Source organism: Oryctolagus cuniculus, chromosome 4, assembly GCF_964237555.1.
Source record: "Oryctolagus cuniculus chromosome 4, mOryCun1.1, whole genome shotgun sequence".
NCBI lineage: Eukaryota > Metazoa > Chordata > Mammalia > Lagomorpha > Leporidae > Oryctolagus > Oryctolagus cuniculus.
The window spans coordinates 155,533,419-155,549,698 of NC_091435.1; the positions used below are offsets into that span (position 1 = coordinate 155,533,419).

Genomic DNA, 16,280 nt, shown 5'->3' on the forward strand with positions numbered 1-16,280 from the left:
TCAGGCCAGTCACTTGTGGCCACCACTTCATACCCCACGTCCATGACACAATCTGCATTGTAAGCTGAGACTGCTCAGTCAGCTCTCATCGTAGATGTTGATAGCTCTGAATGCCCTCTCAATTTCTCATTCATCCACTGATCTTGCATCCTCTCCTCTTCGCTCCAGCTCTCCTCCCAGGCCAGCCAGGTAATCAGGAAATAACATTCTGACTGCACCTGCACTCCTGTCTACATAAGTACTCTGTAGTGCCTGTAGGGTCACCGAGGCTCTGTCCTCTTCATTCTCTAAGGAAGCCTGACAGCACTTCTCTTGACTGTGGAAAAATGAGGTGTACAACTTGGTTTTCAGCATCTGAGGGCAGAATACTTTGTGACTTAAATAATTAATTCCTTCACACCACCTGGGCTGCTGCTGCCTAGAATTTGTTCACTGCTCAACATAAACGGTTTAAGAGGACAGATTGAGAAAAGGCTGATTAAAAAAAATCTGGCAGGAAAGGAGACTGGAACGGATACATTTCACTAATACCTCATGAGTGCATTGTCACCTTGGTATATTAATAACACACACGGAAAAAAAGAAAAGAAGTTACCGGTATTGAAATTTTAGATCTTATTCCATGTGTCAAGTAAGGTGCAATTTGGGGATCATTTGCTCTGCCATAAAATACTCTCTCTGCTCCAGGAGGTGGATATCTGAAGTTGCAATACTTTTTTGCTTCTTCTGGAGTAATTGGCTACAAAGAGTGAGGCAAGAAAATAGAATTATTAATGATAGTTTTAAATATATTAACAGAACTGAAATACACTAATCGATGAACATTCCTAATTATACACCCACACTAAGTGTTTGGGAACAAAGGCTCCAAATACTGAAAACATTTATTTATATAAAACCAAGAACATGTTTAAAAAGTTACATTTAAGGAACAAGCAGGAAGTATTATCCAGGTTAGAAGTATACCATTATTCTTAATGAAATAAATTGAATCCCTTGTAGTTGTTGTGGAGCTAGAAATTCTAAACCTGAAGTTTCCTCTTGGATGCTATCAACTTAAACACATTAAATTTATACATCCATACGGCACATTGAGAATTGTCTCTCTCTTAAGACTTATGTGGAGGGGGCCAGCGCCGTGGCACAGCGGGTAACGCCCTGGCCTGCAGTGCCGGCATCCCATGTGGGCGTCAGTTCGAGACCCGCCTGCTCCATTTCCCATCCAGCTCTCTTCTATGGCCTGGGAAAGCAGTACAAGATGGCTCAAGTCCTTGGGCCCCTGCACCCATGTGGGAGACCCAGAAGAAGCTCTTGGCTCCTGGCTTCGAATTGGCACCGCTCTGGTCGTTGCTGCCAACTGGGGAGTGAAACATTGGATGGAAGACCTCTCTCTCTCTCTCTCTCTCTCTCTTTCTGCCTCTCCTCTCTCTGTGTAACTCTTTCAAATAAATAAATAAATCTTTAAAAAAAAAAAAAAGACTGATGTGGAAATCAAAAATAGAAATATAAAGGTATATTGGAAGTGCTCACCCTAGGAAGTTTTTCAGTTAAGCAAGTTGCAACTCTGTGTCCGATCGGAATAACTTTCCCGGCCTAAGGAAAGAAGACATAATTGATCATGGTCAGAGAAGAAGTGGAGCATTTTGAGGAGCAAAATAAAATTTACTTCAGACTTGGCCAATGCTTCCGATGCTAAAAAGTTTCAACTACTTACATGAAAAAAAGAATGAATATTAATTCTAAAGCAACCCAGATTCAACAAAACACAATAAAATACATATATTTTAATCCTAGGTATCTTTTTATGCTACCAGCATTGTTAGTGATGCATACAGTTGCAGAACCTCTGCAATTGGGCCTGGCACTGAGGTGTAGTGTGTAAAGCCGCCACCCGTGGCACTGGCATCCCTTATGGGCACTGGTTTGAGTCCTAGATGCTCCACTTCAGATCCAGCTCCCTAATAATGCACCTAAGAAAACAGCCAAATAGGGCCCAAGTTCTTGGGCCCCTGCACCTATGAGGGAGACCCAGAAGAAGCTGCTGGCTCCTGGCTTCAGATCGGCCCATCCCAACCATTGAGCCCGTTTGAGGAGTGAACTAGCTTATCAAAGATCTTTCTCTCTGCTCTCCTCCCTCTCTCTCTGTATCTCTGCCTTTCAAATAAATAAATAAATCTTTAAGGAAAAAAAAAGGAACCTCTGTGACATGCTCATGAATTCAACTTTCAGAAGCAATGTTGTCACAGCTCACAGGATAATTATCCATTAAACTACATCATCAGTGAAGTGGAAATGAAGTGGCATTAAAGCTAAGACCAAAAAAGAATTAAGTGTGTCTAATTAAGTGCGTATGTTTCTACCAATACACTAACTTTGACACACTTCTGGCCCGGTCCCTTCAGTGAATGGCCCAAATCCCACTTGGCTTTGTCTACTTGATTCTAATTTCGATCTTATCTGTCCTTCCTCTGCCCAAAACAAAGATTACAGTGGCTCATTGTGTCATTCCCAGAAAGGCAACTCTTATCTATTTTCCCTTTGTCTATTTTTGGGAGTGTAAATTTTTCTCTTAAAAACCAAGAGAAAGAAATTTCTCATAAAGAATGTTCTGGGTCCCTGGAAAAGGAAGAACGGAGAGAGAGAGAATTTCAGAGAGATCGAGAATTGAGGGGAATGGATGGATAAAGATATACATGTGGCTGGCAGGGGGTGGATTAATTAAATAAATGGAGAGATGAATGGATGAATATATAAATAGATGGATGTAGATGGATAAGTGAAAGGTTTTTTTAATTATGTTGGGTGTTATGCACAGAATTCCTCTTACAGGGAGAACCATCAACATTTAAGAGAGAATTTTTTGTTTTGTTTTGTTTTAAAGATTTATTTATTTATTTGAAAGGCAGAGATACAGAGAGAAAGTGAGACTTTCCATCTGATGGTTCACTCCTCCAACAGCCACAACAGCTGGAGACAGGCCCATCTGAAGCCAGGATTTAGGAGCTTCTTCTGGGTCTCCCGCATGGCTGCAGGGGCCAAATACTTGGACCATCTTCCTCTGCTTTTCCAGGAACAATAACAGGGAGCTGGATCAGAAGTGGAGCAGCCAGAACCTGAACCAGCGCCCATATGGGATTCTGGCACTGCAGCAGAAGCTTAACCTTCTAGGCCACAGCTCCAGCCCTTAGAGAGAATCTTGATGACATCTCTGGAGATAAAAAAGGAAGTCTGCTGACAATGGGTAGGCAGACAGTGAAACTGCTTTGCAAAAAATGTAATACAATATGAACTTCTGATTGGATAGACTTAGAAGGATTCAACAAGATTAAATAAATTTAGAAAAAGGGGGATGGTGATAGAAGACATGAAGTATCCTGGGTCGAACGGTAGGGTTATATTCAGGTTTCTGAGGAATCTCCAGACTGATTTCCATAGTGGCTTGACCAGTTTGCATTCCCACCAACAGTGGGTTAGTGTCCCTTTTTCCCCACATCCTCTCCAGCATCTATTGTTGGTAGATTTCTGTATGTGAGCCATTCTAACTGGGGTGAGGTGAAACCTCATTGTGCTTTTGATTTGCATTTCCCTGATTGCTAGTGACCTTGAACATTTTTTCATGTGCCTGTTGGCCATTTGGATTTCCTCTTTTGAAAAATGTCTATTGAAGTCCTTGGCCCATCTCTTAAGTGGGTTGTTGGTTTTGTTTTTGTGGAGTTTCTTGATCTCTTTGTAGATTCTGGTTATTAACCCTTTATCTGTTGCATAGTTTGCAAATATTTTTTCCCATTCTGTCGGTTGTCTCTTCACTCTCCTGACTGTTTCTTTTGCAGTACAGAAACTTCTCAATTTGATGCAATCCCAATAGTTGATTTTGGCTTTGACTGTCTGTGCCTCCCGGGTCTTTTCCAGAAAGGAGTTTAAATTGATAAACAAAAAAGCGGTCTGCACCCTAATGTTTATTGCAGCACAATTCACAATAGCCAAGACCTGGAACCAACCTAAATGCCCATCAATGGTAGACTGGATAAAGAAATTATGGGATATGTATTCTTTAGAATACTATACCGCAGTAAGAAACAACGAAATCCAGTCATTTGCAACAAAATGGAGGAAGCTGGAACACATCATGCTGAGTGAAGTAAGCCAGTCCCAAAGGGACAAATACCATATATTCTCCCTGATCGGTGACAACTGACTGAACACCAAAAAGGAAACCTCCTGAAGTGAAATGGATACTATGAGAAATGGTGACTTGATCAGCATAGCCCTGACTGCTAATGGACAACTTAATACATTATCCCTCATAGTATTTTTTTTTTGTCTGTTCTACTTAATATGACTGGTTTAATTCTGTAATTATCACACAGTTATTCTTAAGTGTTGAAAATTAACTGAAATGTGATCCCTGTTAAACATAAGAGTGGGAATAAGAGAGGGAAGAGATGTATAATTTGGGGCATGCTCGGGCTGACTTGTCCCAATTGGTAGAGTTGGAAACATACCAGGGGATTCCAATTCAATCCCATCAAGGTGGCATGTGCCAATGCCATCTCACTATTTCAAGTGATCAATTTCAGTTCACAATTGATCATAATGAAAGGACTAAGAGTCAAATGGAGCACATAAACAAGTCTAATATCTGCTAACACTAACCGATAGAATAAATAAAGGGGAGAGTGATCCAACATGGGAAGTGAGATACTCAGCAGACTCATAGAATGGCGGATGTCCTAAATAGCACTCTGGCCTCAGAATCAGCCCTAAAGGCATTCGGATCTGGCTGAAAAGCCCATGAGAGTATTTCAGGCATGGAAAGCCAAGACACTCTGGCAAAAAGATCTCTGTGAGTGAAATCCCAGTGGAAAGAACAGGTCTTCAAAGAGGGAGGTGCCTTTCTCTGAAGGGAGGAGAGAACCTCCACTTTGACTATGACCTTGTCTAAACAAGATAAGAGTCGGAGAACTCAAGGGGCTTCCATAGCCTTGGAAACTCATGACTGGTGCATAGGGAGATTACTGATGCCATAAACAGGAGTGTCAATTTGTAAAGTCAACAACAGGAGTCACTGTGCACTTACTCCTCATGTAGGATCTCTGTCCTTAATGTGCTGTACACTGAGGCTTAATGCTATAACGAGTACTCAAACAGTATATTTCACTTTGTGTTTCTATGGGGGTGCAAACGATTGAAATCTTTACTTAATGTACACTAAACTGATCTTCTGCAAAAAAAAAAAAAATTATCAATTCCCAACTTGACTCTCACTGGGATTAAACATGACAATAGGTCTGATCTGATTTCATCATCATTAAAAAAAATCATCTATTATTTTTCACTTTATGTTTCTGTGTGGGAGCAAACTGTTGAAATCCTTACTTAAGGTATACTAAGCTGATCTTCTGTATATTAAGATAATCGAAAATGAATCTTGATGTGAATGGAAGGGGAGAGGGAGTGGGAAAGGGGAGGGTGGTGGGTGGGAGGGACGGTATGGGGGGGGAAGCCATTGTAACCCATGAGTCATACTTTGGAAATTTATATTCATTAAATAAAAGATAAAAAAAAAAGAAGACATGAAGTATCAAGAGAGGTTAGGGCAGCTAAGGCACAAAATTAGTCTGTGTAAAATGGACTAACCTCAGTGCCAACCTTTGAGTAAAATCTACTCACAGAATTATAAGTGAAGAACTTTGTGGAAAAAGAGTAAGGGGCAGAGGTGGGAGGCATTTGGCCAGCAGGTAAGACACCACTTCAAACACTTGGATTCCATATCTGAGTGCCTGGATTCGCATAGTGACTTTGCTTTCAACTCCAGCTTCCTGCCAATGCATACCATGCAATGCAGCAGGTAATTGGGTTCCTGCCACCAATGTGGGAGACCCAGATTGAACTCCTGATGTAGGCTGGGAGGTAATGAGAAACAAGATGGCCAGGATCTGCACAACAGCCCCACCCACCACCCAAGCCTCACCCCCTTCCATGCAGAAGTAGCTTTCCGGGTGGTACTAGCTAGAATATCCAACATGACTGCAGGCTCTTCACGCCCATTACAACTATGCACCCGACCATCAGGCACCACTGTCACAACACTTCTGAAATTTGCAAAAACAAGGGCAATGAAATGGGTGGTACTTAAGCCCTGTCCAAACACTGCCCTCATCTGAACATTCAATTGTGCCCTCTCCCAGACACCATCCCCTATCCAATGAAAGGATGACTCTGAAATTTCTTATCATTTATTTATTTTTTAAAGATTTATTTATTTATTTGAAAGGAAGAATTAAGAGAGAAAGAGAGACCCTCCCTACACTGGTTCACTCCCCAGATGGCCTCAACAGCTGCAGCTGGGCTGATCCAAAGCCACCAAGAGCCAGGAGCTTCTTTGGACTCTCTCAAATGGGTGTAGGGGCACAAGAACTTAGGCCATCTTCTGATGCTTTCCCAGGCACACTGGCAGGAAGCTGGATCAGAAATACAACAGGCTGGACTCGAACCGGTGCCCATACGTGATGCTGGTGCCACAGGTGGCGGCTTTACCCATGAAGCCACAGTACCGGCCCCAATTCTGAAATTTATTGACCGTAGCTCTCCCTCATAAGTTTGCCCACAATCATAGTGTATACTATCCTTTTCTCTTAAAATAAATCCTGCTTTACTGCTCACTTCTATCTATGTCTCCTCCTTGAATAGTTTCATACATAGAGACAAGAACCTGGACAAAGTCTAGCCAGGGTCCTCCATCCCCCCATCCCATCCCACCCAACTCCCCCCACCCCGCCAACATTCTCAGTTTCTTGCTTTGGCCTCACCCAGACTCTGCTGTTGCCAGCATTTGAGGGGAGACCCAGCAGATGAAGAACTTTCTCTCTCTCTCTCTCTTTCTCTTTCTCTCTCTTTTTCTCTGCCTATCAAATAAATAAAAATAAAATAACTTGGCCTAAGACAGGGCAGAGAACAGGAGACAGAAAAACTGTGACTTCTTTTTTATAAACTATAAATTTTAAGAAATCCCAGTGGTACTACAGAACATTGTCTTTCACTATATTTGGCAAAGGAACTCAAGCCATTCATTCTTTTAAATATCCTGAAGGGGGTCAGAATATGCCACTCAAAAATATATCATTTTAGTATAAATATTATGGAAATGGGGATCCCAAAATTATATTGTGAGGATTGAGAGCCCTGGCTGAGCTCAGTTGAGACCTCCAGGCTAGACTTAGTCCCCAATTTTGTTTTCCTGTGTGTAAGAATACAACTGGGAGACACAGGAAGAGGTGAACAGAGCACACGTTTTATTGAAAGGAAAAAAAAAAAGCAGGGGTGGGCAGTATCATGGTGTTGGGCCTCGACTTGTGGCACTGGCATCCCATATGGGCGCCGGTTCAAGCCCTGGTTTCTCCACTTCGGATTTGGTTCCATGCTAATGTGCCTGGGAAAGCAGTGGAGGACAGCCCAAGTGCTTGGGCCCCTACACCCACGTTGGGGTCCTAGCTTCAGATCGGCCCAGCTCCAGCCATTTCGTCCATTTGGGGAGTGGGCCAAGGGATAGAAGACCTGTCTGTTTCTCCCTCTCTCTCTCTCTCTCTCTCTCTCTGTCTGTAGCTCTATCAGATGAATGAATGAATGAATGATCAATCACTCACTGGAATAACTGCCAAACTTAAAAAAAAAAAAAAGGGCAAAAAAAAAGTACACACTCAAATGTCACTGTGGGGAGCCTCAAAAGAGAGAATTGACCCCACATAGGTTCAGGTCACCCCTTAAGTTAGGGGTGGTGCTCAGGGCCGGTGTGATTGAAGATCCAAGAGAGATAAGATTTTGACAGGGCTGCGGTTCATGTGCAGGTCTCTAGGAAGGTGTCATGGTGATGGGAACATGATGGAAAGTGAGGCTTACCTACATGATGAACCATTTTGAAATGCCATGGAAGATGATGGGATTTTGATGGGATTTGCATAGGGCACAAGGCTTGGGTGTTGGCAATCCTTAACTCCTTATCCCTTCCTGACTCCCTGCCTCATCCACATCAAGAATCAACAAACAGACAGTTCTCTGTCTTCTCCCTTTTCTGCTTAAAGGCAAAGATGTATTTCCTTTTGTCAAAGTGCCTACCATTAAAACACAGATAAGAGCAACTCATCACATGAGAGGAATAGTTGACCAATATAAGTTTGCATAAACACATCTTACTAATCTAGTTCTTATCTTCCATTAGTTCCCCCATATATTTCTTTTTACTTTTTTTTTTTTTTTTTGACAGGCAGAGTTAGTGAGAGAGACAGAGAGAAAGGTCTTCCTTCCGTTGGTTCACCCCCAAAATGACCGCTACGGCTGGTCCAAAGCCAGGAGCCAGAAGCCAGGTGCTTCCTCCTGGTCTCCCATGCGGGTGCAGGGCCCAAGCACTTGGGCCATCTTCCACTGCCTTCCTAAGCCACAGCAGAGAACTGGACTGGAAGAGAAGCAACCGGGACAGAACCAGCGCCCCAACCAGGACTAGAACCTGGGGTGCCGGTGCCGCAGGCGGAGGATTAGCCTAGGGAGCCGTGGCGTCAGGCCTCCCCCATATATTCCTAGTCTTTTCTTGTTAGTCTTTTCTTAATTTAATTCACATGTTCCCAGTTACTGACCCAGGGCGGAGGAAAAGTGTTTCCTTTCTAACAATTCAATGGAGAGGCAACCTTGTAAGACTGAAGATAATAGGGATATTCCAGCAACCACCATCTGGGTGATAGATGGCTAAAGAGATAGAAGAAAGCAAAGAATAATTGTTGGATTGGCAAATCCATGGTCTGATAGATAATTTTACTCATGCCTGGTCTACTTTCCTTCCAAATATTTGATAATACACATTCTACATTTCCATCATTACAAACATTCTGTTGTCAGCAGTGCCCTTCATATTCATCACAGATTCGCTCACATGAAAAACAATTTTGAGAATCAGTTGTGATTAGGTTTCTATGTTGTCTTGTGTTTTGACTGGGCACACAAAAATTAAATCCATTTATATCTGCTTTCTTTCTACTATGTCTTTTAAATTTTTTTTAAGGCCGGCACCATGGCTCAATAGGCTAATCCTCTGCCTGTGGTGCTGGCACACCGGGTTGTAGTCCCGGTCGGGGCACCAGAACCTGTCCTGGTTGCCCCTCTTCCAGTCCAGCTCTCTGCTATGGCCCGGGAGTGCAGTGCAGGATGGCCCAAGTGCTTGGGCCCTGCACCTGCATGGGAGACCAGGAGAAGCACCTGGCTCTTGGCTTCAGATCAATGTGGTGCGCCGGCTGCAGCGGCCATTGGAGGGTGAACCAACGGTAAAGGAAGACCTTTCTCTCTCTCTCTCACTGTTCACTCTGCCTGTCAAAAAAAAAAATTATTTATTTATTTATTTAAGAGAGATGCCCATAACAATGCCCATAACAGAAGGCAGGCAGGGATGGGAAGAAGGGTGCTAAAGCCTGGAGCTGGGAACTGACCCTGGTCATAATCATCAAGATGAAGTGAAGAACCAGAGAAAGAGTTAGGTATCAAAAGCAAGTATTTCATTATAGGATGCAGGCATCATAACTTCTAGACTAAACATGAACCTCTATAGTGTCTTAGTATGTTTAACAAGTCTCATCCATGGCTAACCCAGTCATAAGTGTCTCTTTAAATTCCAACCCACTGTTGAATTTAAGGATGTATTCATTTATTTATCTGAAAGGGGGCGGAGAGAAAGAGATTCCATCAAATGGTCCACTCCCCAAATGACCACAACAGCAGATCTGGGCCAGGCTGAAGCCAGGAGTACAGAACTCCATCTACATCCCCATGAGGATGGCAGAGACCTGGGTACTTCAGCAACCATCCAGTACCCTCCCAGGCACGCTGCAGGCAGCAGGACTGAAAGCAGAGCAGCCAGAACTTGAAATGGCACTCTGACAATGAATGCTGGAATCACAACTGGTGGCTCAATTCATTGCACAGCACCCACCCCACTTTGTTAATTTTTTTTTTACAGATTTATTTATTTATTTGAAAGGTAGAGAACAGAGAAGGAGAGACAGAGAAAGATCTTCCATTCATTAGTTCACTCACCCAAATGGCTGCAATGGCTGGTGCTGGGCCAGACCAAAGCTAGGAGCCCGAGGCTTCTTCTGAATCTCCCATGTGGGTAGGAGCCCAAGTATTTGGGCCATCTTCTGCGGCTTTCCCCCGCACATTAGCAGGGAGCCAGTTTGGAAGTGAGTGGAGCAGCCAGGACTCAAACCATTGCCTACATGGGACGCCAGTATTGCAAACTGTGGCTCACCACCAGCCCCTCTGTTAAATTTCTATTTATTTATTTATTAAGATTTTTTAATTTATTTATTTGACAGGTAGAGTTACAGACAGTGAGAGGGAAAGACAGAGAGAGAGGTCTGCCTTCTGTTGGTTAACCCCCCAAATGGCTGCTACTGCCGGAGCTGCATTGATCCGAAGCCAGGAGCTTCTTCCTGGTCTCCCATGCAGGTGCAGGCACCGAAGCACTTGGGCCATCCTCCACTGCCTTCCCGGGCCACAGCAGAGAGCTGGACTGGGAGAGGAGCAACCGGGTCTAGAACCCGGCGCCCATATGGGATGCTGGCGCCGCAGGCGGAAGATTAGCCAAGTGAGCCACGGCAACGGCCCCCAAATTTCTATTTTTATTATATTCAAATCTGTTTAAGATGTATTTATTTGAAAGAGTTACAGGTGGAGATAGAGAGAGCGAGAGCTTCCATTCGCTGTCTGACTCCCCAGACGGTTGCAATGGCTAGGGCTGGGCTGGACTGAAATCAGGAACCAGGAGCTTCATCCAGGTCTCCCATGTGGCTAGCAGGGGCCAAGTGCTTAGACCATCTTCTTCTGCTTTTCTCAGGCCTTTAGCAGTGAGCTGGATTAAGTGGAGCAGCCAGAACACAAACCAGCACCTATATGGGATGCCAGTGTCGCAGGCCACAGCTTTACCCCCTATACCACACTACCAGCAGCTATATTTAAATTCTACAAAGTTCCGGTGATATCTCAAATGATTGGGTCTCTGCCACCCACAAGGGAGGCTTGGATTGACTTTCTGGCTCCCAGCTTTTGGCCCTGGTCCAACCTTGGCTATTTGAGGGCATTTGGAGAGTGAATCATTTCTCTCTCCCTTTCTCTCTCTAATAGAATGTTTTTCTCTAGTTGTTTTTTAAAATATCTAATCTTGTTTTACGGATATAATATGTTTTATCTTTCAGATAAATGGAAAATGCTTACATTTTAATCTCAGGTAAATGTAAACATGTGTTTATTTTTCTCTGTTCCCTCTACATTTGTGTATATATTTTCTGTTAATTTGTCTTCCCTCTCCCTTTCAAACTTTAAGGTGATCCTTCACATTAAAACACTAAGCACCACAAAATAATTATCAGCTCTGTGTGTCTTGCAGGGCTTATTGACTGGGTTTTTGTTCCCTATAGGCGAATAAGGTGATAAGAAAGTATTTTGGGAGGGTCCCCAATATCAATTCTTTTATACTCTATGCTGCTCCAGTTTTCCAGAGAGCACCAATAATGGTAATGATAGTTGAAATTTACAAGACACATAGTATGTGCTAGACACTGTTCTAAACATTTTATATATGTATTCATTTAATACTCATAGTGGTCTCCATGAAGTTGTTATTGCTATTGTCACCATCTCCACTGTGAATTAGCTAAGCCATATACTTATTTATTGGCAGATATTTGAACACAGGTAGACTGGCTGCCAAATCTCTCTTCTTTTTTGTGTTTTTAAGATTTATTTTATTTATTTGAAAGGCAGAGCGACAGAGAGAGAAAGGGGGTCGGGGCTAGACCAGGCTGAAGCCAGGAGCCAGGAACTCCATCTTGTACTCTCATGTGAGTGGCAGAGCTCCAACCACGTGGGCTATCTTCTGCTGCCTTCCCAGGCACATCAGCTGGATGTGGAAGGGAGCTGGACAGGAAGTGGAATGGCCTGGACTCAAACCGGCACTCATATGGGATGCCTTTGTCGTAGGCAGCCCCGAAATCCCTTTTCTTAATCACAAAACTCTAATGCTTCTCCACCCACGGCCTGTTGGCCCAAGGACTGGCTCCACTCCTGGATACTGGCCCTTCAGGGATCCAGTGGTTGAGGAAGGTAAGGGGACTGCCTTACAGAAAGTACACCATTACTCACGTATGCCCAATTTTCAGCCTAGAGCTGCCTCCCAGCATTTCCTGGGCTTGATGCCTCTGATTCCAAAAACCCCTCTAGAGAAATAAATCCACAGTTTTGGTGGAAGGTATTGGGAGCTGATGTGGAAGAGGAGGGAGTTAAGAGTAGCACAAGACAGAGAAGGGGAACTAGGGCCCCAAGTACCCTAAATACAGGCTTCCAACTAATCCTTCTGTTTTCAGTCTCACACCTTTCCATTACACCCTCGTCCAAGTGCTGAGCTTATTAGGGATTATTATAAGCAAACTGGGTCATTTGTGGTGGTAATCATCCCCTGATTTTCCTCAAATTTCATTCTTCCCTGCGCTGCTAAATCAGTTGCCATATCTCCATCTTATTTTCTGAAGTTTATTGAAATGTCTTTTTTTAATTAATTAATTAACTTGAAAGAGCTACAAAGAGAGAGGGAGAGACAGGGAGAGAGAGAGAGAGAGAGAGAGAGAGAGAGAGAGAGAGACTGAGAGAGAAAGAGAGATATCTTCCATCTGCTGGTTGACTCCCTAAATGGCCACAACAGCCAAGGCTAGGCCAGGCCAAAGTCAGGAGCCAGGAGCTTCCTCTGGAACTCCCACATGCATGGTGGGGACCCAAGCACCTGGGTCGTCTTTCATTGCTTTTCCAGGCCACTAGAAGGAAACTGGATTGAAAGTGGAGCAGCTGGGACACGAACTGGCATCCATATGGGTTGTCAGCCACCCAATCTGCTATGGTACGATGCCTACCCTCCCTTACTGAAACTTCTTAATGACTATTGATTGCCTCCTCTTTTACATTTTCTCATTTTTTAAAAATCTTTTACAAGCCTCAAAAATTAGGAAATTATCATCGATATAATATTAGTAACTGAAGTAAGGATGTGGGGTCAGCATTGTGGAGCAACAGGTTAAACCACTTTTCACACCAGTGTCCTGTATCAGAGCTTTGGTTCAGTTCTGGCTACTCTGTGTGCTTCCAATTCAGCTTCCTGCTAATGGGCCTGGAAACAGCATTTAATGACCCAAGTTACATGGGCCCTTGCCACCCACCTGGGAGAACAAAATGGAGTTCCTGATTCTTATCTTCAGATTGGCCCAGCCCCACTGCTGCGCCATTTCAGGATCTTTCATTCACTACCTATCTTCCTCTCTGATTTATTAAAATATTTGTTTATCTTTAATATTTTTATGTTTAATTTTATGTTTAATATGTTTATCTTTAATACTTCATATATTAAAAATAATGACAACTTTCAATTTTTAATAGGTATTTTAATAATTTTTAATTTTTAATAATACAAGGATACTTCAAAATATTCATGGAAAGTGGAGTTAAAAGATTTTCATTGTTAGAAATGTGCCAGGGGATTCCAATACAATCCCATCAAGGTGGCATGTACCAATGCCACCTCACTAGTCTAAGTGATCAATTTCACGTCACAATAGACCATAATGATAGGTCTAAGAGTCAAAGGGATCACATAAACAAGACTAGTGTCTGCTAATACTAACTGATAGAATCAAAAAGGGAGAGAACGATCCAACATGGGAAGCGGGATACACAGTAGACTCATAGAATGGCAGTTGTCCTAAACAGCACTCTGGCCTCGGAATCAGCCCTTAAGGCATTCAGATCTGGCTGAAGAGCCCATGAGAGTATTTTAGGCATGGAAAGCCAAGACACTGGAAAAAAAAAAAAAACTAAATGAAAGATCTCTGCGAGTGAGATCCCAGTGGAAAGAACAGGCCATCAAAGAAGGAGGTACCTTTCTCTGAAGGGAGGAGAGAACTTCCACTTTGACTAGGGCCTTGTCAAAATAAGATCAAAGTCGTCGAGCTCAGGGGGCTTCCATAGCCTTGGTAACTCATGACTAAAGCCTGGGGAGATTGCTGACGCCTTAAACAAGAGTGCCAATTTGTTAAGTCAACAACAGGAGTCACTGTGCACTTACTCCCCATGTAGGATCTCTGTCCTTAATGTGTAGTTCAATGTGAATTAATGGTATGACTAGTGCTCAAACAGTATTTGGCAATTTGTGTTCTGTGTGGGTGCAAACTCTTGAAATCTTTACCGAATATATACTAAATTGATCTTCTGTATATAATTGAAAATGAATCTTGATGTGAATGGAATGGGAGAGGGAGCGGGAGATGGGAGGGTTGCAGATGGGAGGGAAGTTATGGAGGGGAAAAAGCCATTGTAACCCATAAACTGTACTTTGGAAATTTATATCTACTAAATAAGTTTTTTAAAAAAGATGTTTATTTTGGTGCAAAAAGAAAATTGAAATTCATGCATAGTTATAATGTCCTATATAGCAAAAGGAAGAAATCCATCAGATCAGACTGTGATTGGGTTCTCTAAGAAACAGACACTATGGGACCAGCGCTGTGACTTAGTGGGTAAAGTCACCGCCTGCAGAGCTGGCATCCCACATGGGTGCCGGTTTGAGCCCTGGCTGCTCCACTTCCAATCCAACTCTCTGCTCTGGTCTGGAAAAGAAGTGAAAGATGATCCAGGTCCTTGGGCCCCTGCACCCACATAGGAGACCTGAAGCAGGCTCCTGGCTCCTGGCTTCTTATTGGTACAGCTCCAGCTGGTGCAGCCAATTGAAGAGTGAACCAGCAGATAGAAGACCTCCCTCCCTCCCTATCTACCTCTCTCTCTCTCTCTCTCTCTCTCTCTCTCTCTCTGCTTCTGCCTCTGCCTGTCTGTAACTCTACCTTTCAAATAAATAAATAAATCCTTAAAAAAGACACTATGATATTATTAGATACCTAAAAGGTTTAATTTGGAAAATACTTGTGAAGGATGAAAGGATTGGAGTGGGCAGGGAGGCCTTTAACACCATCATAAGGTCTGACACCAAAAAAACGGAGAAAGAAGACCTTCAGACTACAAGATAGTTCTGAGAAAATCTTGGCCAACCCAGTGTGTGGTCTTCAAAACTAAGTTTCCCATTACAGGAACCCTATGTTGGGCAAACAGAATCAGTTCTTGCATCCAGTCATGTTCAGTCATTGGGACTGTGGTCTGCTGAACTTTGAAGCAGATCCATGAGGGAAAAGGGTAAAGGTCATCAATCAACTATGCACAGCAGGTCCTCTGAAGCAAGATCTGAGCCAGATACTTTCATGACAACCATACATGCATGGCGTCTATTTGTCATGTCACTTTTGTCTCCTTCAGTCCAGAAGAGTTCCTAAGCTTTCCTTGTTTAACATTTCTTGAACAGTACAGTGATTTCGTAAAATGTCCCTCAATTTGGGTTTGAATAACGCTTTCTCTTTTTCTTAAAATTTATTTATTTGAAAGAGAGAAAGAGGGAGGAAGGGAAGCGAAGAGACAGAGAAAGACAGAGATCTTCCATTTTCTGGTTCACTTCCCAAATGACTGCAACAGCCAAATCTGGCCCAGGCCAAAATCAGGAGCCTGAACACCATCTTGGTCTTCCACATGGATGGTTGGGGCCCAAGTACTTGGGCCATCCTGGGCTGCCTTCCCAGGGATATTAGTAAGAAGCTGGATTGCGAGTGGAGTAGCCAGGACTTGAACCAGCACTCAGATATGGAATGCCGACATCACAATCAGTAACTTAACCAGCTGTACCCCTTGAGTAATGTTTTCTTAGATTTAAGTTATGCATCTTTAGTAGGAAGATTAAAGACACAGTACTATGTGCACACATTGTCATTTTGTCTTACTGGTGTTACTTTTGATCACTAAATGAATTTTTCTCCACCATGAAGTTATTTTTCCTTTGTCACTAATAATTATTCCACATAAAATATCCAATTACCCCACAAACTTTCACTTACTGTTTAATAACTACTGATGAATCTTGCCTAAATCATTTTACTATGATGGTTGTTAATTTCAACATTCCTGTTACCTATTAATTAGCATCATGCTGCAAGAAAGCTTTCTTTTCTCATTGTTCATTTATTCATTCATATATTTATATCAGTATGAGCTCATGGATTTCTTTTGTATTCACTGCTCAAATACCCATTTGGGATCGTGAAAACCCCTTCAAGCTTCTTTCATATTTACATCATTCTTTAACACTTTCACTACTTTTCATC

The 16,280-nt window shown here is 42.8% G+C and overlaps 1 protein-coding gene across 1 annotated transcript in view; it reads right to left on the reverse strand.

Moving 5' to 3' along the window:
• The window catches only part of EFHB (EF-hand domain family member B), a 76,766-nt gene that overhangs the window by 48,876 nt on the left and 11,610 nt on the right, over positions 1 to 16,280 (reverse strand). Inside the window, exons 2-3 of the mRNA XM_051859157.2 lie at positions 1,531 to 1,593; positions 596 to 739 (exon numbers count right to left, since the gene is read on the reverse strand). Coding sequence (XP_051715117.2) covers positions 596 to 739; positions 1,531 to 1,593 — 207 coding nt within the window. The remainder of the gene's footprint in view (positions 1 to 595; positions 740 to 1,530; positions 1,594 to 16,280) is intronic.